Source organism: Halichoeres trimaculatus, unplaced genomic scaffold (genome assembly GCF_033239565.1).
Source record: "Halichoeres trimaculatus isolate MK-OKI-2021-1 unplaced genomic scaffold, fHalTri1.1 fHalTri1_scaffold_16, whole genome shotgun sequence".
Taxonomy (NCBI): domain Eukaryota; kingdom Metazoa; phylum Chordata; class Actinopteri; order Labriformes; family Labridae; genus Halichoeres; species Halichoeres trimaculatus.
The window spans coordinates 10,976,967-11,002,516 of NW_027437194.1; the positions used below are offsets into that span (position 1 = coordinate 10,976,967).

At 41.4% G+C, this 25,550-nt stretch overlaps 2 protein-coding genes and 5 non-coding genes across 7 annotated transcripts; all 7 read right to left on the reverse strand.

Annotated features, from left to right (window-relative positions):
- Positions 1 to 15,494: 15,494 nt before the first annotated feature.
- nkx6.1 (NK6 homeobox 1) lies at positions 15,495 to 18,117 on the reverse strand. Its single transcript, XM_074690691.1, has 3 exons — positions 17,303 to 18,117; positions 17,009 to 17,181; positions 15,495 to 16,194 (listed from the first exon to the last, which is right to left on the reverse strand). Exons 1-3 carry the CDS (start codon positions 17,862 to 17,864, stop codon positions 15,931 to 15,933), a joined length of 999 nt encoding a protein of 332 aa, XP_074546792.1. The 5' UTR covers positions 17,865 to 18,117; the 3' UTR covers positions 15,495 to 15,930.
- Positions 18,118 to 20,804: 2,687 nt separating this feature from the next.
- rpl17 (ribosomal protein L17) lies at positions 20,805 to 24,640 on the reverse strand. The gene is made up of 7 exons (XM_074690432.1): positions 24,541 to 24,640; positions 24,020 to 24,069; positions 23,795 to 23,835; positions 22,332 to 22,466; positions 22,058 to 22,156; positions 21,057 to 21,248; positions 20,805 to 20,883 (listed from the first exon to the last, which is right to left on the reverse strand). Exons 2-7 carry the CDS (start codon positions 24,057 to 24,059, stop codon positions 20,836 to 20,838), a joined length of 555 nt encoding a protein of 184 aa, XP_074546533.1. The 5' UTR covers positions 24,060 to 24,069; positions 24,541 to 24,640; the 3' UTR covers positions 20,805 to 20,835.
- LOC141805956 (small nucleolar RNA SNORD58) lies at positions 20,950 to 21,016 on the reverse strand. The gene has a single exon (XR_012599748.1). It is a non-coding gene; the product is annotated as a small nucleolar RNA SNORD58 (small nucleolar RNA).
- LOC141805954 (small nucleolar RNA SNORD58) lies at positions 21,509 to 21,575 on the reverse strand. Its single transcript, XR_012599746.1, has one exon. It is a non-coding gene; the product is annotated as a small nucleolar RNA SNORD58 (small nucleolar RNA).
- Positions 22,224 to 22,290, reverse strand: LOC141805953 (small nucleolar RNA SNORD58). The gene has a single exon (XR_012599745.1). It is a non-coding gene; the product is annotated as a small nucleolar RNA SNORD58 (small nucleolar RNA).
- LOC141805955 (small nucleolar RNA SNORD58) lies at positions 23,172 to 23,238 on the reverse strand. The gene has a single exon (XR_012599747.1). It is a non-coding gene; the product is annotated as a small nucleolar RNA SNORD58 (small nucleolar RNA).
- On the reverse strand, positions 23,911 to 23,980 carry LOC141805957 (small nucleolar RNA SNORD58). Its single transcript, XR_012599749.1, has one exon. It is a non-coding gene; the product is annotated as a small nucleolar RNA SNORD58 (small nucleolar RNA).
- Positions 24,641 to 25,550: the final 910 nt, after the last annotated feature.

Genomic DNA, 25,550 nt, shown 5'->3' on the forward strand with positions numbered 1-25,550 from the left:
AAAGTGCATTGTAAAATATTCTCACTTATTTGTTTTGTTAGGGTGAGATGGTCTGGCTTTCTATTATAAGCCATGTTTTTTTAGCCTGCTGGAAAAAATAAATAAACAAATAAATAAATAAAATAAATAAACACATATAGATAAATAAATACATTAATTAATAAAAATATAAATATAAATAGATAGTTGGATACATAAATAAATACACATATAGATGAATAAATAAATAAATAAATAAATGACCAAAGAAATAAATATATAAATATTTAAATAAATAAATAAATGAGTTACAAAAGATTCAGCTTCATCTTATTATTTTGGGGAAGACTGTAGATTTTCAATTATCCATGATATTTTAATTTTTTCTTAATTGTTTATCTGAATGTTGTCGATATATGTCTTGCAGCTTATCAAAAAAGGAACACTGTAGTGGTGAAGCCCACTGATGCATTAGAGCACCACTCTTTGTTCAGTATCATGGAGAGCAACTGCAGGTAGATCTGTCCGATGCAGAAAAGAGCTATAAAAATGTAATTAAAGGTGAAAACAGCAACCAAATCTGCTTTAAAACTTCACATTGTAACAGCATTTTATTTTAACTTGTTTTTATAAGTTATATTAATGATCTACAAACTTTTGTAACTTAAGGCACAGCCAAAATTTATCCGGCCCACCCAAAACTGAGATCATGGCTCCATCCCTGCAATACACTTGGAGTAAAACCAAGACTCTCAAGAACAGGTTCGTGGGTTTTTTAGATTTGAGCAATGTGGTACAGCCTGGAAACTTCTCCAACTTTAAGAATATTTTTTAGAAAAGTCAGCGAGTGTTTTTTTCCTGCAGTGAAAACATGATGAGCTGTGTTTGGGCCACAGGAACTTGGGTCTAAAGTTAGTTCTGGGGGATACTAAAAGTTCCTGGACCCTCTGGTCCAAATGTAGCTTTAATAAGTTACAACCAAAGGTTCCTCCTGTGCAAACACAGCGTTCAGAGACAAAGATCTCTCAGAGTTTAATGAGTTTGAAGACAGATGTGTCTTGCACACGTGTGTATCATGGTGTGTCACATGTATGTTTTGGTGACTGTTCCTCCTTCATGTGTGTTGACCTGCTGACTGCTGTTTGATACACCATCACTCCTCCTGTCACAGTCATCTCTCTCTCTCTCTGTATGTGTGTGTAAGCATGTTGATGTTTCACACACAGGCTGATGTTTCCTGGCTGTTCCAGTGGCTGCTCCCCCTCCTGCCTGCCTGCCTGTGTGTGGATGTTGGTGCGCTTCACTAACTGTTCATTTCACTTTGCAGCAGTGATTTATGGGTAACGCAGAGCGCTGCTCGTGGTCTAATTGAGATGAGAATGGCTGTTTTTCACGCCGTGGCTGCGGCTGCTCCAGATGGGCTCTGTGATTAATGCGTAATGAGCAAATAATCCATGAAATGAATAAAAAACTATTCTTCAGCTCTTCATGGAGGACCGTCCAAACAAAGACACTGCTCTTTGTGTGTGTGCGTGTGTGTGTGTGTGTGTGTGTGTGTGTGTGTGTGTGTGTGTGTGTGTGTGTGTGTGTGTGTGTGTGTGTGTGTGTGTGTGTGTGTGTGTGTTTGAAAGCAGCAGCGATCAATGAACAGAAGCAGCCTAATCAATCAGAGCTCTGTCTGTATGAAACCATAAACAGCAGAGAGCACGTCTGACTCTCTGAAACCTCTCATCATGTGACAGGAAGGAGTCAAACAGCGTCACCAGAAGGACCTGGTGGTAGAGGAGCTTAAAGACACACCTCTTAGGGACCCTGCAGGGACATGCAGACACCTGCAGAGACCTGTATCTGCCCTTTGACAGTTGGACCATGATCCTTACCCCTCAAAATATTCAAGTTTCCTTAAATATGAACCCATTTTAGACATACTGACATGTCGTATGCATGTAGGGTTTTTTAAGTCAAGATAAAAACCCATATTTTAGATTAAGTATGAAGAAATATTTGTAACATCATTAAATCAGTTTGTCATGAAAACCACCTGAGAGAAGAGAATATGTTAGAGCTCAGAGGAAAGTCAGTCTTTGCTTTTAATCAGGGTCCCTGTTTGGTTTATTTGGTTCATTTAGCTTTGCTGTCAAGTTAGCTTCCACACCATAGTCTGTATAATGCATGGGGGTAGGCTCGATGACATCACCTGTGTGTTTCAGAAGCAGAGCTTTGAAGCCTTTAGCCCCCTCGCTAACAGCTGCAAGTTTGTTTCTGCTGTGAAGATTGGCTTTTTGAATGGCTGAGTATGTGGTTTCTGCTGTTTCTGAAGACAGCCTCTAGTGGACACTCCAAGAACTGCAGGGTTTGTTGTTTTGTTCGTTTGTTTTTGGTTTTGTTTTGTTTTTTGTTTTTGTTTTATTGGTTTTTAATTATTTTATTTTTGATTTCTTTTTGACTCTCAAAGCTGAAGGTTAAAGGTTTAACATACTGTCCAAAGCTGGCTCCATATTTGGGGACATGAGAGCAAAAAATGATGACGTAGCTCCATCTCTTCCCTCTGTTTAAAAAAACAAGGCCGTCCTCTACCTCTTCCTGATATCAAAATACTCATCCAGCTGATTTCATCTTTACAACAAAGACTTAAAGAATAAGCTTCAAAATAAACTTCTGACAATCGTGCTCTGCTTGAACACATAACTCTGTGAGTGAATGGAGGAGATTCAGGTGTGATTTATCCATCATTAGAATATGAGGTGAGGGAGAGGACATTAGGCTGTAAGTGAGCTGAAGGAGACGATGGTTAGAGACGAGGCTGTTAATCGATTGACAGAACTTGGAGGTTTTCAGCTCAAAGCAGCAGCTGCTCCTCTTCCTCACCTCTGTCTTATTGATTTTACATAAGAATTCATCTTTCTGCATGAGAACAAAGACCCATCCACTTTATTAATCCGGTCCTGATGGATGTGTGGCTGAGGAGACCTGTTAAAGTGTCCCTGAAGTGATGGACTGAGGGTTTAATCTGCTAATATTACAGCGCTGTATTTATCTGATCTGACCTCAGGGCTCACATTCAGCTTTTAGGTCATCTCACAGGACAACCAGAGACAGGAAGACCTCCTTATTGACAAGAAAGCATCCTCTAAACAAGAGAAAACATCTAAAACATAGATATAAAACAGAGGAATTACAGCAAAGAAGAGTCAGTCACTCAGGTTTCTGTCTGAACGTTGATGCCAAAGTCAAGATTGAGGGAGAAAGATATTGAATACAGAGAAAAATCAGTCAGACTCTGAGAGAGGGAATCTGAATTTAGAAGAAAAAACTGAAAAGTTAAAAACTTTCTTATCTGAGGTTAAATCATGAAAGTAACATTCAGGTCACACCTGGATCAGGGCTCTATAGACTGACAGGTAAGACGGATCCTCACACCTTTATCATAAACCTCAGGTTCTGACTGAAGCCTTACAGTACATAATCTGTGAGCTCAGAGAGAAGGCTCCTCCCCTTGTGATGTCACTTCCTCTGACCCTCTGATGGAGTTATCGATCCGATCAGCTGATGATCTGAAGTGGGTCAGGGTCTGGGGGGGTTAAGTGCTGAGGGGGGTCTGAACCTCCTTTCAGTCTTCTTGACCAGACGCCCCCCAGGTCAGAGGTCAGAGGTCACTGAGTAGCGGCAGCTCTGCATTAACATGGCAGCAGTTAATTCAATAAACACACGGCTCGACTCTGGTATAAAACCCTTTAAACGGTGAGTTATTCTGAGTGAAGGGGGCGGGGCTAAACCAACGACCAGCAAAGTATTTCTTCTTTAATGGATACTTGAGACTCATAATAGGCCAGGTCAGTACCAGAGATATCTCCATAATCGATGAACAGAGGTTCCTCATCCTCTTCTCCTCCTCAGAGGGGGCGGAGCTAGGTCAGGGTCAGCATGTGATTGGCTGAGGCTCCAGCGCTGACCCACAGGTGAACTGAAGGTCTGAATCCAGGAAGCAGAGTTAATTTCAATGTTTAAACTCATCTGGATCAAAAATTAAAATCTTACCTGAGCTCTCCTGCAGGGGGCACTGTACCTGTGTGAGTGTGTCTGACTCTGTTAACACACACTCTGTGACGTCCTGATTGTTTTACTTGTGCTCTAATTACTTTAACGAGGGGAATCAGCCCACTCTCCCTCTCTCTGCTCCTCGTCCTCTTCCTGCTGAGCTCAGCGCGCTCTCGCCTTTATTTCCTTTTGTTTGACTTTACAGCGGACACTAAAACACAGTTTGATCCCCACAGCTGGTAAAGAGTAAAGAGGCTCCGCTGAGCGTCCCGTCACCGGCCTGCCAATAAAAAATGAAAACCCATTTAAGCCAATGGAGGCGCAGCGGCGTGTCTGCGGTCAGTCAATAAAGCAAACAGTTGGGGGGGGGGGGGGGGGGGGGGGCAGATCAGCTGAGTGACAAACAGAGGAGACGACAAGGTCAGCAAAATGATCCAACTAGAGACAAACAGGAAGTCCAGGTTACAGACCAACAAGACCCACTGCTCCACCGGGCCATCATGGGCCCCAGGCCCTGCTACACAAACACATCAAAACACACGACCACACACATGCTCTCTCAGGTACCTGAGGTGTTTAAAGAACTAGTTTGGAGCTTCTTCTGCTGATAGAGAAATGATCTATCCAGAATGAAATCATGTCCTGAACCAGGCTGTAAACATGTTTATTTCTGCTGTAAAGATCAGCTTTTTGAATTCTGCAGACAGCCTCTTGTGGACACTCTAGGTACTGCTTCAGCATCATCTCTCAGGGACGGAGGTTTAATGTACTCATCATTTTATATGAGAGAATGTTTAATTTTTTATTTCAAAAGAACAAAAGTCCACATATCATGTAAGTCGTCATCTTGTATAATGCAACAGTTACGTTAGTTTACAGCTGTTCATTTTAAACCAGAAACATTAACAAAAAAAAAGGCGTACAATAAAAAAAAAGATAAATAAGGAAAATAACAAAATTACATTTTCTCTTGTTTAGTAGATTACTTTATAGATTATCATTTTGCTAGAAATAACACATCCAGGTACTGATTATCTAAATTTAAATTGTGGATTGTTATCAGGCATTGTAGACTTTAAATAGTTATTAAAGTGATTTGTTGATGGTCACACTATAACTTTTATTTATTTATAGAGCACTTTAAATACAAACATAGTTTGTGCCAAAGTACTGTACTGCAGGAAAAACTTAGACTAAGCACAAATAGAGCAAATAATATGTGATAGGAACATAGCATAAATAAATTAATTAAATAATAATAATAATAAAAAGAACATGATTTTGACACAACAGTAAAAGTCTCTCAGGAGAGACAGCAGGATGGGGTCCCAGGTCCTAGACCTCTCCCTGAAGCCTGATGACCTGGTGGACCCCAACTAGACATGATCATAGGAGAGACGAAAGACAAACATATACGCTAATAACACATGGTGATATTCTTTTCTTATTTAACAAACTTTAGAGAAAACCAGGACAAGAGATTCTTTAAACCCTCGAAAAGTATTTCTGATGTTCTCAAAGACTTAAGCTCTAAAACATCAAATATATATGTTTCCATTATTGAACTTTGCTTTTAATGTTTTATACCATTTAAAACCCATAAAAATGTTCACTTCTCCCAGTAACCTCCTCTGAAACATGACATCTCCAACATACATACGCACACCTGTGACTGATGGTGATGATGATGATGATTATGAGGCTAAGGAGGAGGAGGATGGAGAGGAGGATATGCTCTTCATCAATGTTTGTGTTTAATGTTGTTTTTCTGTTCACAGTCTCATGTTTCAGATGTCTACAGTCGCTGATTCTCCTCTCTGTGATGGAGACACACACACACACACACACACACACACACACACACACACACACACACACACACACACACACACACACACACAGCCATTAGGTGGTGTTTTGGAGTCTCTGTTTATCATGTGATGCGTTCAGAGGAGGAACATTGTGTGAATGATTCTACAGCTGCATTCATCATAACAGATCTGTGTGTGTGTGTGTGTGTGTGTGTGTGTGTGTGTGTGTGTGTGTGTGTGTGTGTGTGTGTGTGTGTGTGTGTGTGTGTGTGTGTGTGTGTGTGTTCAGGCTAATGATCCAGGGGAAATTAATGAGTCCATAAAGGAGAGAAATCCAGCGTTCACACATGACGGGATCGTCTGACTTTGATAAACCGTCAAACGACAGATAATCAGGAGGAGGAGTCATCAGGGCCTGACGTCTCTATGTACCCAGACACACACACTCACACACTCACACACACACAGGTTCATGATACCACAGAGGAGCTGTATGGGAAGCTGCAGCCCAAAATATACAATAAATATTAAAGATTGGCATTCTGACCCCCTGTATTAAATATCAGGACTAACTTCTGAGTGGACATTGACACTGCACAGTTGGAGCTTAGGAGTGTTTTCATATGCTGCAGAAAGTAGAGCCAAACTAACCTGCTGATTTATTATCAGGACAAACGAATAAAACTACATTTATTAAACACCTCTCCTTAAAACAGCAGAGAGAAGTTCATTAACAAGTTAAAGGCTGTAGAGAAATTAACATTTAATAGAATATATATATAGTCAGAAAATAATGGAAAACAAATGGAGTATACAGTTGCTTTTATTGATGAATCTAAAGGTAATGCTACAAAGAAACCAAATAGTGAGGAAATTGTGTTGTGGGATAATCTCATGATAAAACACAAAATCTGTAACGTCACCGATTGGTAAACCAACCAACCAATCAGAAACAGCCTGCTCTGTTCTTTGATCTTTGGGAGAACACTCCATAAAGTTAGCTTAGTGCGGTGAAGGCCCTTAAAGAGACAGTAGCTACAATATAACATAAGGGGACACCTCGAAGCACAAATCTGACCCTTTATCCTCTGAGGATTTAAAGGAACATTCCTCTGTTTTTTTTTTTCCATTTTAGCTGCTGTTGTTGAGCTGAAAGTAAAGATAAAATTATAACTGTAGTCATCCAAGTTTCCACAAGAGGCACAAAAACACTAACCTTGCAGAGCAGATGGACTTGCCTGATTCAGTTTCTAAAATCTTGCAGATCCATCTTGTCAGGCTCCAATGACCAACGAATTCACTCAGCTAAATTCTGACCGGCCCAATCAGGGAAGAGAGGCAGGAGCTGTGGGAGCAGACGTGACGTCAGCAGACTTTTGGACTTGTCAGCGTTCCTTTGATTCTTAAGTTGACTTTACAAAAACAGCAACAGTCGTCTAACGCCATTATCACAGCTGTTTCTCATGTTCCTGTAGTTGTTCGTCTATTGTTTCTCAGCAGCAGCACACATAAGCTACGTCATACCGTGGCTTGATGCGGATTGGTCCGTGGTGAGTGTGTTAATCAGAACGGACGTCCAATCACCAGCTGATGATTTTTTTTGAAGGTCCCGCCTCTGAAAATAAATCTGAAGAGCCGCTACCCAGATGGACTAGTGAAATATTTCTGTGGCGGATATATGAAACTGTCCATCTGGTGTGTCAGGTTGCAAAAACACAGTGCTCTTCTTAAAACTGTTCGACCGTCTAACTCTAGTGGACACTCAAGGAACTGCAGTTTCTGGGACTTTTTGTTTAGTCACGTCTTAGACCTGGAGGTGGTTTGGTGGTTGTTTTTCTCGCCTCTGCTGATGTGGCAGTGTTTCCTCAGTGGGGAGTGTTCAACTCATTGTTTTAATTTCATTAAAGCTCTGAAGCTCTTTATTACCTTTATTCGTCTTCTCTCTTTATGACACACTTTGATACTGGCCCAGGGAGTGGGGGCGGGGGGAGTCGAGGCGCCCAAATGAAGTCTAATCAGGCTTTGATTCCCAGGTCTGCACAATCTATTACTGTGGTGCCATCTCCTAAGTGTTTGCCCCCCCTCCCTGACCCTGCCACTTTATCTGCAGCCTTTTATTTGCAGAGTGCATGCTGTCCATATGTTAGCCTAATAGTTGCTATAATTCTTGTGCTGCGGGGTGCGTGTTTTATCCGTCCTGAGCAGGAAGAGATGCATTTTAATAAAAGCCTGTAGCAGCTCTCTAATGGGCTGACAGACACATATTTGCATAGAGATGAATTACTGCAGCCGCCTGACGTGACTTTTAAAATATGATTGAGGAGGTTATTATTGCTGCACTCTGATTCGTGTTAACAGGTTATTTTAGCGCGGCTAGTGCTAATAAAATCCAGAACAAAAGACTCAGGTGATGAGGGCAGGCTTTTTCATTGCCAGAGTCTACTGAAGGTGCTCATTTTGTCATTACTTAGCCCCCCCCCCATCACCATCACAGAACTGTCCTCATGCAGAGGGCAGGAGGAACAACAGGCAGCGTTTTACCCGCATCCATCCTCAAGACGCCACGAGTAACGCCACTCTGATAACACACCACAACGGGTCAACTTCATTCAGATTAAAAAAGGGCAAAGCTGTTATTAACCTGAATGATTTTAGTCAGAGTGTGTGCAGGCTGTAACACCTGTAACCCAACCCTTCATGGGTTAAAGTGAGTCCCTTAAGCCCCATTTCCACCAAGCATTTCAGTTCGGTTCGTCTCGGCACGGCACACATTTCACGGCATTTCCAGTGACTAATCCTGGGATGGATCCCCAAATAACCGAGACGAGCCGTCCCACTTTTTGGCACCCTTCCATGGGGGTGCCAGATTAAGAGCGCAGTCACACTGGCCATTCAAACTGCCGTGCTTAAGCACGATTGCCCCCCCCCCGCAGAGCTGTTCCCCAGCCGGAGAGTACGGCCAGCGGTCACACTACCCCTAAATGAACCAGACTTTAGTGGGTATTACACACGGGCATGGCCCGCCTACGTCATCGTGAAGCGTCTGTTTACATGAAGCGCGATCTCATCAGAGTCAGCACAATGAGACACAGAGAGCCCTGCTACAACTTTAGAGACTTTTGGACTTATATTAAGTCGTTTTCGCCCGACGCAGTCCTCTGACACCCCCGCTTCGTTTAAAATGATTGTCGAGAGATGCGCTCGCGGTGATTATACGTCATGGATTGCACTCGTATCCGCTTGCTTGTGCTCGTGCATGAAGTAAACCGTGCCGAAGCCCACCTCTCCGAAGCGTGCCAAAGCACGGAAGCGAATCGTGCTTGAGCACGGCACAGTTGCGGTCACACTGGCCATTCCAAACGTGCTTTAGGGCTAAAGCGTGCTTAGGCGCAGCACGATTGGCCAGTGTGACCGCGTCCTAAACCGATCTTGAAAGGTGGAGCTATAACACTGCTGATCCTTGATTGTTCAAAAGAATCGTTACTTATCATGAATACTTCTCCACGCACACAGCCTCCTCTGAAACAAAGCTTGATTTATGATGTGTAACAAAGAGCCACATGGCAATCACAAAGAAGACAAATTGCTGGATGTTTACCATTGTTGCTCTTTGTTTCCTGTGTTGCCCTTTTCTTCTTTGTTAGATTTGTTAGCAGGGTACACTGTGTCTCACTGCTATGGCGTCACGCTATTATTTAACTGATGCAGCTATTGGCATCTGGCTTGCACCCCGCCTACCACGAGGGGTCACAGTTGGCTGTGGAAATGCGGACAGGATCAGGCTTAACCTTAGGTTGATCTGAACCCGACTGCTTGGTGGAAACTGGGTTTAAGAGTTCCTGATCCCCATCAGGGTCTTAGATCAGCTGACTTCAAACATCTGAATGAAACACACATTAATCTCTCAATCTTAAAACTCTAAGCCTCCTCAAGATGTTAAAGAGATCGCACTGAGGAGTTTGCGTCTTGCACCCTGTCTGGGATTATCTCCGACCTGTTGTGATGATACCTGTTTGTAATCCAGCTGCTGTGACACCTGCAGGGAGCCGAGACCTCATTAAAGGAGATTATCTCTGAATAAATACTGACAACAGATTATACCTGAAACATCATCCAAATACACTCACACACTCAGAAGGCTGCAGGTGACACACACACACACACACACACACACACACAGAGCAATTAGCAGAGACTTTATCTGTCACCCAGCGGACCGCCGATCATCAAAGGCTGAGGATGAATTACAGTCAGGCAGAGCATGCTGCGTTCAGGGCCCTCAAAGCACAATGTTCCCACTCAACCATGAACCTGTGTGTGTGTGTGTGTGAGGAAGAGGAGCTGCTTCTGTGTTAGCTCCTAATAATGGAGGCTCCCTCAGCGCTCCTTATCTCAGGCCTGCAGGAGGGTTACACGCTGATAACACCTCTTCTTCCCCCCCGCAGACACATGTCCTTGTTGTAATCTCTTGTTGAACACGGTCAACTAAGAGCCGTCAATGGGCTCTTTATCCCACGCCGCTAACGCTAACACATTAGTCACGGCAGCAAACAGGAGCCGTCAACAGGTGTAGCTGAGAGCAACAGGTGGGACTGTCTGCTTACATAATCTGTTAATTTGAGCAGCTTTCTCACACTGATAGCAAAAACGCTTCAGACCTCTTCAAAATAAAAGCCTCTAATTTAGAAAAACTACTCTAAAATGTATGAGAAACCAAAGATTTAAAAGAAAATTTCTTCTATTACTTTTTTTTAAAATCAGCTGCTGTTGTTCGACAACCAACCTGAAACTATCGGGCTTAAAAAGAAGAGGATAAAGTTACAAAAACCTGCAGTTCTTCAAGTGTCCACTGGAGCCAAAAAAAATCAGCACTCTTCTTAAGCCAGGCATTCACTGAAAGATATTTGAAATTGTTTTATTCAGCTCTATCTTAAAACGCACTAAATTCCCAAGTTCAAAAGTTTGCAGCCCACTAATCATGTTCTCATTCTTTACAACCCGATGCTGTGATGCAACCTCACTGCTCACATTATACATCCATATACCACACGTCGGACTCTGTATCCTTTTTTTATGGCATTTGGGAGCTGTATCCATAACTGCAATGTCAAAAAGAGGAAGAAGAGAAGCTCTGAAGCGGGAAAAGATTTTCTTGCGATCAATGGATTTGCCAATTTGGCCCAACAAAATGAGCTCACAAATGGCAAATGGTCTCAAAACGAGCCGACAATCGCACAGCGTCTGCCCATTTTTGAAGCTACTTGACTTGCTCTAGTGGACAATGAGGGAACTGCAGTTTATTTTAACATTGAGTTTAAAGGCGACCAAATCTCTACTGGAGACAGACTCTTGGGGACACTGAGGGAACTGCAGTTGTCTGGTGTGTGTACAGCTTGTTTCTGTATCAGTGTGTTCAGAGAGCGGCTCAGTCTGGCACACAGAGAGGGAACAGATGCTGCAGTGGGTCCCTGAGGGACAGGTATGGAGGGGGGTCATGTTCAGCACACCTGGAACACAGAAAGTGATGTTTCCTCACAGCTGGAGTCAGCAGAGAGCTTGTTAACTTCACCTGCAGCCTTATGGAGTCAAACGTGAGCGTTAACTCTTTGTGATTAACAACAGGACTCACCTCACTGAGGACCAAACAATGGGATTGTAATCCTGATCATTTTTGTCAGGGATTATGTTCACATTGTTCAGCTAATGGGGGTGCTCCCTGCTTCACAGCACAGGTAGCATCAAACCAGGTAAGGAGTGAACATGGAGGCTAACTGTCATCATGTCCTCACTCAATGGGACTAACACCTGTTTACTTGCTGACAAACAACTCACTGCACTCACAAATATAATCCAAGCAGCACCCTTAGCTCTAAAAAATGAGGCCACTGCAGGAATTAAACCTGCAGTTCCTGTCGTGTCCACTAGAGGCTGTGTGCAGAAACAGGAGAAACCACATACACACCCATTAAAAAGTTGATTTTTACAGCAAAAATAGACATATTTACAGCCTGGTCAAGAAGATGATTTCAGTCTGACTAGATCATTTCTTTACCACCACAAAAGACATTAATCTGATGAAGGCCATTCCACCTTTTCCTCCTCCTACCTCTGCTCCCTCTTTCACCCGCTCTGCTCACAAAGTCCTGCCGAAAGTTCCTAAAACACAAACATCAGTCGTCCTGATGGAATCCACAAACAGTACGATCAGCTGAACAATTTAATCTCAAAGTCAGCTTTAAGGACTGCTCGTCACATTTGCCGGTGGTGTTTCTGTCCTGTCTGCTGTCATAGAGCTCATGTTTTCTCACACCTGTGTGCTGGTCCACATGCTGTGTATGTACTGTTCGTTGTTAATGTCTTTTTAACTTCTGATAGTCCCTTTAGTCCTGCTTCTCTCAAGAGGCTCTGCACCTGTTGTCACTCCACATATCCCTGTTTCTTTCTGCACATTATAAGCTCAGCTGGTGTCCTGAATGATAACCATCACCTCTTTAAACATTGAATTGTGTCAGGAAACAAAAGGTCTTCATTTCTGGTTTTAACTCAACACACTCTTCAGAACTCTGCTTTCGCACTTGTTCACATCCCTTGAGTTCACTGATAAGAGCTGAGAAAAATAAAATAAAACACTTTTTTTCTCTTCCTGCAACGTACTCCTGCAATGAACAGCGCACTTTTAGCTTTAATGTGATCCAGAAACTGGATTTTAGCTTCCTCTGTGACTGTTAAGCTGAATGTATCTTTAAAACAGTCAATCATTTACCACTTTTCTCTATTTTTAATGGGTTTAATCTCTTTTAAATTAGCTGACACTTTGTTCATGAATTTAAAGGCCTTTTAAGTTCCATATTCTGCTTCTATCTTTTTTGTATTTGAGTTAAATGGGGGTCTTTCCGCTATGTTTTTCTGCAGTTTCAATAAAAAAGTAGTTTTATGATCTGCTAAACATGTAAGATTAGAAATCTGTTCTCTGATAACAGAATAAATCCTTCAGAATGGGCTTATTTTTAACATCTCAATCTGAAATAAGTCAGTGAATATTTACGTTTCATATTAGATATTAACTTCAACAAATTTCAGAAAATATCAATTATTACATAAAAAAAACATTTTGGATGCATTTATCTGAAACATATGTCTCTGTAAAACCTCAAAAAAGCTTTGAAAACTTCATCTTCATAACATCAGGATTTTAATCTCCAGGCTGATTTTCTTTGTTTCATGTTACTTAGCCTATCTAAATGTTGTTTATTTAAATTTTCAAATTAAGAAAAAGAAAAAAGTTGATTGATTTTCACAGTGAAATGGAAGCCTGAGGTGACGTTTCTGTAGAATCATAAAAAAGAAATCGTGTTTTTATTTTTCAAATATGAAATTAAAACCTGAGCTCTGCTCTCACCTTTAAATCACTCTGATTATGTTCATTATTTTCTGTTTTCTGATGAGGATTAATTTAAACTCACTTATGACAAGCTGTGTCTTCCTTCCACTCCCTTACACACGTGTAAAGGGGAAGTGACATCAGAAAGAAACTGTTTCTGAGTTTGTAAACTTAAAGTTTAATCTTTCTGCCTGTCTTTTATTCATGACTTTACTTTTCGCTCTCTTTTTTTAACATGTTTACGACAAACATTTTTACCAGCCCAAACCCTGTGACGTGTTCACTGACCGGATTTCATGATGCATTAAAGGACCCCGATGAAAACACGACCTGTTATCTGAGGGTTTGATGTGAGAAACTGGAGATTTAAATGTTTTTATGCTCAAAAAGATTTACTTCACTGACAATAAAAACTGCTTAAAATGACAATAAACGCTGCAGCTTCAAACTATTATTATTATTATTATTATTATTATTATTATTATTATTATTATTATTATTATTATTATTATTATATCAAATAATTTTATAAAGAGATTAATTAAGTTGGATATGTTGGTTCTGACGCTTTCAAACGAGAGATAACTTCCTGTCTAAGAAAGAATGTATCTTACTTTAAACATTTTCAGACCTTTAAACTATTATTGTTTCAATTCAGTCAATAGGTTATAATTCTAATTTCTTGTCAAAGTTTTATTTTCATTTCACTCTGTGGTCATTTTGGGTCTCTCTGTCGGAAAAATAAGAGTAAAATTATAAGAAGAGCCTGAAGTCTTTGTTATCCTCTTAATTATCCAGAGGAGAAGACTTTAAAATTTAAAGCCCCGCACGTCTTTTGGGGGTCAGACATGTTAGCTCCTTAAACTGTGATTCATTTTAACATCAGAGGGTATAGAATTGAGCATTTTAACTCTGCTGATTTTATCTGTTTCTGTAGTTTAAATTCTGTCTAAAGTTTTTTTTTTCTCATGATGTTAGAAATAAAAATTAAACCACCGAGGTCTCCCGAAGTAATTCTGCTTTCACTTTTTAAAGTGTCTATCTTTTACATCTGTTTATTATTATTATTATTATTATTATTATTATTATTATTATTATTATTATTATTAATAATAATAATAATAATAATAATAATAATAATAATAATAATAATAATAATAACAAGAAATAATTGTGTCTCATTTGATCTTTCTGACTTTAGCTGCATTATTCTCCAGAATCGAATCCAAGTCTTCAAATAAATATGTGAGAAGTTTGTAAAAAATCAGTGAAACAGGAACAACACATTTCACATAAAGAGATGAAAACGCAGAAACATGACAGTTTATGATCTGAAAAAGAGATGAACTCAGGCGGCGTTAATATGTTTGACTTCCTGCAGAGCCTGAATTAAGTCTTCAGGTTAAACTGAAGAAAAACAGCAGAACAGGTTTGATCCTGACCGAATTTAAAAAGATGTTTTTACACACCCCTGTGTGTGGGTGTATGTGTTTAAATGTGTGCGCCTCAAAGGCCCCTCACCAAAGACAGAAATAACCAAAGATAATAATTCATAAGAATGAACTAAATCTATGGGGAGTCGAGTCTGTAAACACAATACTGAAAAAAAGCGTCAGGTATGTTTCTCTTTGTGTAGTTGTGTGTGTGAACATCTGTTAAAATGGAGAAAATTAGACCGAGCAGAGGAGCTCATAGACACAGAGCACTCTGCAGACGGTCACACTGACACACAGAAAACAGATGAGTAAAAATAAATATTAATGTTAAAAAAAAAAACTGATATATTAAACATGTGGATAAACTGTCTTTTGCTTTTGTCGGATCGTTAGCGAATATTTTTTCGTTTGCGATGACCCGGATGATTGACTTCGGAAGCATAAATCTGAGCTGCGATTTTAAATCGGGTCTGTGTCCACATTTCCCTGACTGAATTAAATTAAGTAACGTCCTCACATTTATATTTAAAAGATTAAATCCCCAGACTGAACCAGTTTTTAAATGTGAACATTTTTTAAGAGGGATTAAAATTTTCCTCCAAATCCCAACAGATCACCCTGACACTGAGTCCGCTCACGACCTTTATAAAAACCTGAACATGTGTTTTAATTAATGTTTTAAAAGAAGCGCTGTGCAGGATGTGAGCATGCGCAGCGCGTTGATTGCTGAATATTAATGAGGCTGATAAATTGTCCGTCGTTAGTTGATTAATGAGCTGCGTCATGAATTGATGACGTGTCATTAGGTGATTAAAAGGTGCGTCAGTCATTCAGGTTAAAAGTCCAACATTAGATTTTATTAAATAAAAGTGCATTACATTCACCTGCCAGGTACACAGCTGCACTACATATAAATTAAACACGTCTGTACAAGTGCGCGTGGTGCGTTCACGGTCTCCCTTATCTGAAGTGTCAACAGGGCCTTCACAGACCCGCAGGAGTAGCAGGAGGAGATTTAGTGAGATAGAAAATAAAGTGTGAGTTGGTCTGGAGCAAAAACACGGAAATGATTCACAGCAGGGGGGGGGACTCTCCTCACAACTCACGGCTTATCTACAAGTCCACAACCACTCCGGGTCCGGGTCCAGGTCCACGTCCAGGTCCAGGGCCGGCTCTGAGAGTCCACTCAGCTCCACGTGAGTCCGGCCCGAAGCTCCGCAGACAAACAGAAAAATCCTCCTCGGTGTGTCTCAGAGCGTCCTCGGAGTCTCATCCACACTCAGAGTTAGGAGCTGTCGTTCTCCGAGCCGTGCAGGAGCAGACCCGGACCGGGACCTGTTCCCGGGGCCGGTTTGTGTTTCTTCAGCAGCTGTGTGATCTTCTCGTCGTCAGAGTTTGGGTCCAGAGGTTTGTTGTAGTCGTCGTCCTCCTCCTCCAGGTCTGAGGTCCCCTTCAGTCTCTCCGTCTCTGAGTCCTGCTTCTTCTTCGCTGTCGCCATCTCTGCCGCGTGCTTCTTCCGCCACTTCGTCCTCCGGTTCTGGAACCAGACCTACAAGAAGACACAGACCCGGGTCAGATTTCATATTACAATCTATACGAGACATATTAGTCCATCCAGGATCAGGGACAACTTCAAGAGGGTGTGCGTAAAAACAAACTAGGAGTCATAAACCGACAAATTAACCTGAACAAAAAAAAACATGGTGTATTTAAATGCATACTTTTAGAAATATGTGTTTGACTTTAATTCCCGCTTTTAGAGCTTCTGGAAGCAGTAGTTTTGATATTTCACTCTGAGAGTTCAAAAGTTTCAGCGTGAAGAACAGAGAAATGTGCGTAAATTACAAGAAAGGAAAAAAAACGAATGTGAAGTTGTTTTCTGCTCTGAATAAATTTAAAACATTGATTTTATTTTATCTGTTTTGGAACACATACAGGTTGGTGAAATAATTTTAACATAATGAGATTTTTAAACATCACAGAAATAAATCAGCCTGGTTTGTGGAGCAACAATTGAGATCGGAAAAAAATAAAATACAGGAACATTTTACGCATGAAAGTCACAGCATCATAATAGAGATAAAATCATTTCAGGTCTGCCTGGTTAAATTATATTCCAGTTTCAGTGACAGAACAATGAGCTCAGTGTTTAAGTCTACTCCAAAAACACATTAATATTTTATATGCATTTATTTAAAAAATGGTAAATAAATAAATAAATAAATACTGTCTCCACTGAGTTTCCTGTGAATTATTCAAAATTATTTTAACTCCGGCCTTTTTCCCTAATCACATTAAAGTTGATTAAAAATTCAAAAATGAATAAAAACACAAATGTATGCTGGTTTATTCTCTGGGATTACCTTCACCTGGCTCTCCGTCATGCCCAGGCTGTAGGCCAGCCTCGCGCGCTCCGGTCCCGCCAGGTATTTGGTCTGTTCGAAGGTTTTTTCCAGCGCGAAGATCTGCTGCCCGGAGAAGGTGGGCCGCGTGTGTTTCCGTTTCCCGTCCTTGTCTAGCAGCACGGAGTTCTGGTCTGAAACCGGGACAGAAGATCGGGTTAGAAACGAACCAGAGAACAAACCCTGAGAGAAACCATTCAGATTAAATCAGAGATTCTTTCAGCCCGGAGGCCTCTCTGACCCGCTCACACTCACGCGGTGAACACGCGAACCGGGCGTCCCTCCAGTGGGGGCTCTGCATCACTCCGGGCCAGAAGATCGGCGTCCTGCCCGGCAGGTCCGCCAGAGGCTTCGGGTACCGGGCCACTGCCACCGCAGCGGCCCCGGGACTGAAGTAGAGTCCTGGGGGCGGTGGGGGGCTGAGGCTGCTGAACCGAGGGAGACCCGACAGGAGCCCTGCGGAGGAGGAGGCGGCGGCAGCGGCCACGGCCACCGAGGCGGCGGCAGAAGCGGCAGCGGGCCGGTTCAGGATGTCGTTAATCCCGTGCGGGGTGGCGGAGGAGCACTGCTGAGGGGAGCCGAGCCCCGAGGACAGTCCTGAGGAGCTCTTGATTCCCGGGGAGGACACCGCCATGCCGCCCGGGTTGGGGGAGGTGGTGGCCGGGGAGGTGGAGCAGGTGGGGCCGCTGGAGGAGAGCGGGTAGGCGGGGTACAGCGGGGTCTTCATCTCCGTCATGCTGTGCAGAGCCGCTAACGGGGGGGTGCTGAGGAGGAAGGCGCTCTGTCGGGACCCGTCCATCGGACCCACCGCTAACATCACCTCCTCTCTGCGGGATCCTGGGCGAGGGGACCAGGTCTGCGTGGCTCCGTGGGGCCCTGCTCCTGACAGAGTCCGGACTACAGCTGAACCACAACCCACTCCTTCACGGACTCTAAACCCATCTCAGGACCAGGATCCAGAAAATCCTCAGAGTTACTCAGAGAAAAAGAGAAATCCCCCGCTGAGAGTCCGGGTCCGGGTCTGTCCTGAGTCCGGGTCCTTTCTGAGTCCAGAGTTAGAGATAATAAAAGCTGATCATCTCTCTGATGTCTATTAGCTAAAGTCCAAACTTTCAGAATGCAGGGGGGGACTCTGCTCTGATTGGCTGACATGTCCGTGACGTAGAGGTGTATAGATTTAGGGGGGGCTCCTGATTGGCTGCTGGGCTTCGATCTGGGGATGGGAGCGTGCAGAGGAAAACATCAGACAGATAGAAAGAAGAGGAGGAGAGTTTACCAACCTGAAGAATCATGAAAAACATCAGACAGATTAAAAAAATATATGAGGCCTAAAAACTTAAATAATGATTCAATTTTAAACGTGCAAATTTAACTTCTCGCTTTATACTGAGCTGGTTGAAGCAGGTTTAATATGTTTAAAGATTATTTTATAATGTGAATAAATTACCTTTATAGCCTATGCTTCAGAACATGATGCACCATAGCTGTTTTTTCAACACGTTTTATTTCAAAAACTAAGATTTGATGAAGTTCCTCATTTAATTATTCTCAGACTTTTTGTTTTAATCTTTAATTAGCCTATTTTATTATGAAGGTAAAATAAAATATTAAATATAAATCTGTTGCTCACTGTGTAGAAACCTCTTGAATCTGATGAACGAGAAATTATTTTAAATCTGACAGTGTATTAATTTATCAGCAGAGCATGTGCAGGAAGTGTTTTAGATCCATCAGCCGGCGCATCAGTGTTTTTGTTGTTTACAGTTTCTGAACAATTTTTATCCTTTTTACTTAACTTTCTTGATTAACATTATAAATGCATAGGTTTATTCATAGTCGAATGATTATATTGTAGAGAATGCAGGTTGCTTCAAACACTCTGCATGTCAAAAAAATATAAATCTGTAAAGAATGAAGTGAGCTGTGTTGGCATTAATGTGACTTTTAAATGAACTTAAAGTGATAGTAATTAACATGTAATTTTTCATACTGTATTTATCTTTTTTTTTTCTGTGTGACATTTAGGGCCTAGTTTGATGTGTATTTTGACAAAGAGGTATTTCAGCTATGGTAAACTTTTTAGTCTTAGCATCATAAGAAATGATTTTCTATCTGAATTGATATAATAATATTTCATTATATTACCATCACTAAGTCTATCTTTGTTAAAATGTTTTTGCTTTGCTCTGTGTAAATGAGATAGCCTAAGTATAATTTAAATATCCTATCCTAAAAGTTATAGTGAAAAAGCGGGTGTTTGCTCCAATCCAGTAGGGGGCGTGTCCGTGAGCTCAATAAATAAATATATTTGTGAGTGTGTGTGTGTGTGTGTGTGTGTGTGTGTGTGTGTGTGTGTGTGTGTGTGTGTGTGTGTGTGTGTGTCTGTGTGTGTGTGTGTGTGTGTGTGTGTGTGTGTGTGTGTGTGTGTGTGTGTGTGTGTGTGTGTGTGTGTCATTAATCTGCTGAGCGTCGGATTGGGGCCAGACACACACTCACTTGTATATGAGGACAGGTAGAATTCCCCACATGTCCAGGTGAGTGTGGTTCCTGAAATAAAATAGCACATATCAATCGTATTGTTAAATATTAAAACATTATTTCATTCTTTAACATTTCTGTATTCAGAAGAAGTTTTACGTGACCAGCTGATTCAGTTGTAAACAGATCTATCATAATTATTTATGATGACTTCAATGATTGTTAATGGCTGGTTGGGAAAATAAATAGTCAATTAAAGAGACTCAAACATGGCCACAGGAACACCTTCACATTCTTAACAATACACTGGCGCCACCTCGTGGTCACTCTGAAAACAGCAGCAGCAGACTGTATGAGGTAATCAGACTAATACAAAGCTGAATGTTAAAAGTTTCAACTCTGGGCAATAAATGATTTAATAAACTCCACGTAGTCCCGTTTCCTCTCTGTGTGTTGCAAACATTAAACTGAGCAAGACTCAAAATCCACAGCCTACCGGAGTATTGCTGCAGACTATGGCGACTCCCACCCATCCTCTGATGGATACTTCGAGCAGGATAACGCTCCATGTCACAAATCTCATATCATCTCAAACCGGTTTCTCGGACATGAAGATGAGTTCACTCCCAAAGGCCTCCACAGTCCCCAGATCTCGAAGAGAGCTCCTTTGGGATGCGATAGACCAGGAGATCCTCATCCTGGATGTTCAGATGACAAATCTGCAGCAACTGTGTGATGTTGTTGCTCAATATGGCGCAAAACCATTAAAGCCAAGAATTTGGGTTAATTGTAACCCCTCAAATCTGCAGATACACCCAACCAGAGAGAGTTTGCATTGAAATTACTCACTCTAAACTAAAAGATGAGTTAGTTACTGATGAAGAGCTGGAAAGAAGATATTGTAGTGGATAAAATTAATCAGAACAATCCCCTCTTCATCACTGTGGAGGTTAGCAGGATGAAACTGGAGAAAATATGCAGAGCTGCAAACATACATTTTAAAGTTTTTCCCCTTGAATGTTTTAATATCTGCCTAAAAGTGTGGGGTTTTTTAAAGAAGTTAAGGTTCATCTTACAGATGAGTACTTCCTGTTTCCTCTCCTCTGAAACTCTAAAGTCAAGTTTCTGGCAGGAAGAGAATGAAACTTAATATCTCTGGAGCTTAAGTCAACTTAAATACACTCGTTTTTTTTGACATAGAACTAATTATGCACGATACCCATTAGAGATCCTTCAAAACAAGAGTCACAAGGTAAATAAAGACCAGGTAGACCAGTGGTGTAATAACAAGATGTGACTTTATTCAGTTTCTACTCCCGGGCCATGAGCTTCTGCTTCCTCAGCTTCTTCTGTGAAACCTGTAATGACAAAGGAGGAGTCAGGAGGCATCACAGGCCAAAGGTCAGAGGTCAAACATGCATTAAGCTGCTCAGTTTGCACGGTTTGTTTTCATGGTTCATCCAAAGGTGTCCTAAGATGTCATCACTGCAGCTCTGCAGTTCATTCAGGGACACAGAAATCAGAGTTTTACCTTCTTCTTCTGAGCAACCTCCTCCTCAGGTTTGGGGACGATCTGCTCCTTCTCCGTCAGGATCATCTCAATGTGACACGGAGAGCTCATGTAGGGGTTGATGCGGCCGTGAGCACGGTATGTGCGCCTCCTCATCTTGGGGGCCTTGTTGACCTGGATGTGCTCGATGACCAGGGAGTCCACGTCCAGACCCTGAACCACATCAAGACCAAGAGACGGGTCAGAAACTTCAGACTTGTTCAGAAACTTTATATCCCTGCAGGGTTACACGTCTTTAGCCTCCAGTTAGACGAGGAGATCTTCAGTCAGACACGTTTTTGATCAGAGATTTTTTCAACCTTGTACTTGTTACACCTCCCACAGACTACATCAGTCAAAGTCTTTACCTGCCTGCAGACAGACCTCTGAGAACAGGTGTGTTGACAGAGACTCACAGAGAGGAGGAAGAGGAGATTGCTCAGATTGTATCATTTCTTTTCATGGTTCATCCAAAGGTGTCCTAAGATGTCATCACTGCAATCTCCTCCCACTGAGCTCACCTTTAAACTCCTATTCAAGACTCAATCAGAAATAGCAGACTAGAAATTCTCTCCATTTTGTAAATGGCCTCCTGTGTAGATTTGGTTAGTATGCAGGCAGGTTTCAGGTGTTTTAAAACTGAAGACATATCGCTATAGAAAATAGAACTTTAGGACTCAAATTTAGCAAATCTGATACAAGACTTCAGAATCAGACATAAGGAAAAAGCATCAGCGCAGATCATACACCTTGTTTACAGTATTTAAAGCTCCACACAAGGACATTTAGTGTTTAATTTCACATCACATTTGTCCCAAGTTTAACCAGATTTATTTATTTAATATTTGAGTAAAGACAGCTTTAACATGATCTTGAATTTACCTTGGGATCAATAAAGTATCTACCTGTTCACCCTTTGGCTCAGATTTAACCAGAGAGCCTGAAATCAGGTAGCAGTGAGTTAAAGTGACTCTACATCTTACCTTGAGCTCGGCGTTGCTCTCAGCGTTTTTGAGCATGTGCAGGAGGAACTCGGCGCTCTTCTTGGGCCAGCGTCCCTGCGTCCAGCCAAACTGTTTGGCCTGTGAAGAACACAAACGTCATGTTAGTAACAGTTCTGCCCCCTGACAGACCTGGACCGCCTCAGACACTGCTCAGATTAAAAGTTTAGTTTCATCTTTCATCCAAAGGTGTCCTAAGATGGTCATCACAGCAGTTGCAGCTCTCTAACGTGTGCTGGCTGTGATCAGGGCTCACCTGGGCACACCTGCCCACTCCACCGTTGTAGCGGCGGAAGGGGACACACTGGTGCTTGACGATCACGTCCCTCAGGTACTTGTTGGCCTTGCGGATGTGCATGCCTTTGATGGCCTGGGCTGTCTCACGGGTGTTCTGTGAGGAAAAACAAACATTCATATAACATCACGACATTCTCAAACCAACTTTCTCAGCGATTCTGAGGAAACTGACAGATTACACTGGTCATCAGAACAAAAACACCTCCAGGAAGGCAACAAACACGGAGCTTTAAATCCAGAATACCTAAACTTCTTTTAGTCCTGTGTGCGGTTTCAGCCAGTACAACTCTCAAGTTTAGATACTGTGTTGTAGACAGCAACAGAGTTCAACTCAATGACAAGTCGAGGCACATCTGTGAGTGTATGTACCACAACAACCCCAACTGAGAACAATCTAACCCAACAATCTATCAGAGGTTACATGTGAGCCTAATTTTAGTTTGAGAATAATCCTGAGTTCTGGTCATTGATTTTAGACAAAAGCTCTGAATCAATGATTTTAAAGACCAACATTAACCAGCATTTACATGTAGAAACACTGATCCAACAAACGTGTTTAAATTCTGGGTCATAATTATAAACAAGCTGACAGAAAATCAGTGCCACCCTGCTCACTCGCTTTATCTATCCACATAATCTCTGTTAGCTCAATGTATGGTACTCTAAATGACGAAGAAGACATTATTTTTCATGCCACTTTATATGCATCCTAAAATCATTCAAAACAAGACAACTTATCAACATCTCCATATCACTTCTAATAACGTGTGTGTTAACAGAGACTCACTGTGAGGAGGAGATTGCTCAGAGTCAATAGTTTCTTTTCATGGTTCATCCAAAGGTGTCCTAAGATGTCATCACTGCAATCTCCTCCAGCTGAGCCCACCTATTAATTCCAATTCAAGACCCGGACTGGTCTGATCTTTACATGTGTAATACCTCAGCACTGTCTAAATGTTCCGCAAATAGTTTTCACTCTGTGATCAGCCTGTGGACAATTTGGACCTGCGTTTTTAGTCTAAATATTTCAAGGGGTCCATTTTTTCTTTGTAATTTTTTCTGGTTTTACTAATAATACTTGTCTGTTTATGAATTATTCCTTTTATGCAGCAAAGTGAAGTCTAAAGTGCTGCCATCTTCTGTACTTGTGGCATTTAAACCTTGCCTTAATCGAGAGAAATCGGCAGAGATCATTTAAAATAAGGCATTTTAATGTGAAATAAGCAAGACTCCGCTTCTGACTGAGTTATTATCTGAAGAGCATTGTGTGTGTCCTGAAAAGTGACCACTGATATACCTCCAACACTTATCCTATATATAATCATATAGCAGAACAATTATGACATATTGATCATCTATAACGAATGACCACAGGAAATCTAAATACTAGGGTTGAGACTAAAGAGAAATGTTTTAGCTTACCTTGAAGTGAACCCGGAGGTTGGAGCCCCTCGACTTGCATGCTGAAACAGAACATATCAAAAGTTCACATGACAGTCAATTTGTACAAGCTGGTATGTCAGTCATGTTCAGGTGTGTCAGCTCAGGTGTAACAGTGAGTTATTTTCATGATTAATCCAAAGGTGTCCTAAGAAGTCATCATAGCCAACATGCTAGCGCAGCTGCCAACTTGCTATATTTACTCACATTTAGTCGGGTTCTCGGGGTCGAGAGAGTAGCGGACCATTTTCAGATATCTGCAGTAAACGGAAGATAATCACTTTACATTTAAAGCTTCAAATGAAGATGAAATCTAAGCATCGCGATAACAGGAAGAGACATTGATGCTAGCTTGGATTAGCTTCAGCTGCTGCGCCGGTACATGAAGCCGTTCCACATTCACACTTCAACTTTAGGTAAAACGTTTAGAGGATAAAATCAGGTGTATTCTAGCTTTAAATAAAGATTCAAGGAGGCCAATAAGCAACAATCTACTAATTCTGATTGAATAGCAGCGTCCAACATGGCGGACATGGTGAGCTAGCCACGAAAATCTAAAGAAACGCATAAAACCAGAGGAATAGCTCCTCCATCCTCTTTAATATGACATTTTCTGAACACTTGTATCATATTAAACAAGTTTTTAGAGGTTTAACACGCAGGATGTCAAAGATTTAAAGCAGATTGAAGTCAGATTCTGCTCTCCAGACAGGGATCTGTTTGCTCACCTCTGTGGCCGGCAGGAAGAGAGAGAGCAGCGGACACAGCTGCTCTTCAGCTGGCGCTCTGGAGGTCACCGCCCCCTGCCGGCGAGGAGGAGAACAGGCTGAGGGCAGCAGCTCATAAAGGAGCGGAGTTACCGGGTTTGGACCTTCGACAGTAGGTAGCGCTGTTTAACGTAACATCGCTGTTAAATGTTCATTCAAATCAAAACATTTTAGCATTTCCAATTATAATAATTTATTTATTTCATAGTCTCTTCAGTAATCTGTCTAAATAAAGTATTTTCTATTCTAATGCTATTCAATGAATGTGTATGGATGTTTGTGCTCACCCCCTTTTTCATGAGCACAGGGCACCTGGTGTTTGATCAGCTTTTTTTAATGATTATTTTATTTAAAATGGGTATGTATTTTAAACAATTCTGATTCTTGTGTTTCTGTTTACTTAGTCTTTTCCAGTTTCCTCAGAATTCATTTGTTGTTATGGACACTTCAATGGCATGGAGATCTCAAACAAGTTGGTCCCTTTTTCTTACTGTGTTCTTACTCTGTTTCAATGTTTCAATGTAGTGCGGGCGTGTGTTGGGTTTGTCTGTGTCTCTGTGTTTTTGGTTTGACAGGTTTCTTAATTCTTTCCTCAGATTTTCACATTCATTATCAAACCATTTGTAAAGTTTTTTGTTGTTTGGGGGGTTTCTAGAGGTCTTGAGGTTTGATGTGGTGGCTGAAAGGTCAAAAATATTATTTAGGCTGTCAACTGCCTCATTGACGTCTTTGCAGCTATGTTGAATTATTTATCCAGTAATTGATCTAAGAGAATTTGTATGTTTTGTTGACTAACAGTGTTTTGGTATGTTTCTGCACCATTTTATGGCAGGTTTTAATTGGGTGAAGTTAGGTTTGCCAGGGTGCCGTTAGGTTGACTTTTAGTCTGCCCACTGTAAATGCTTTGATAGACATTAGGCTGAGGTCACTAATAAAATAATCTACTGTGCTGTCACCCAATCACTGACTGT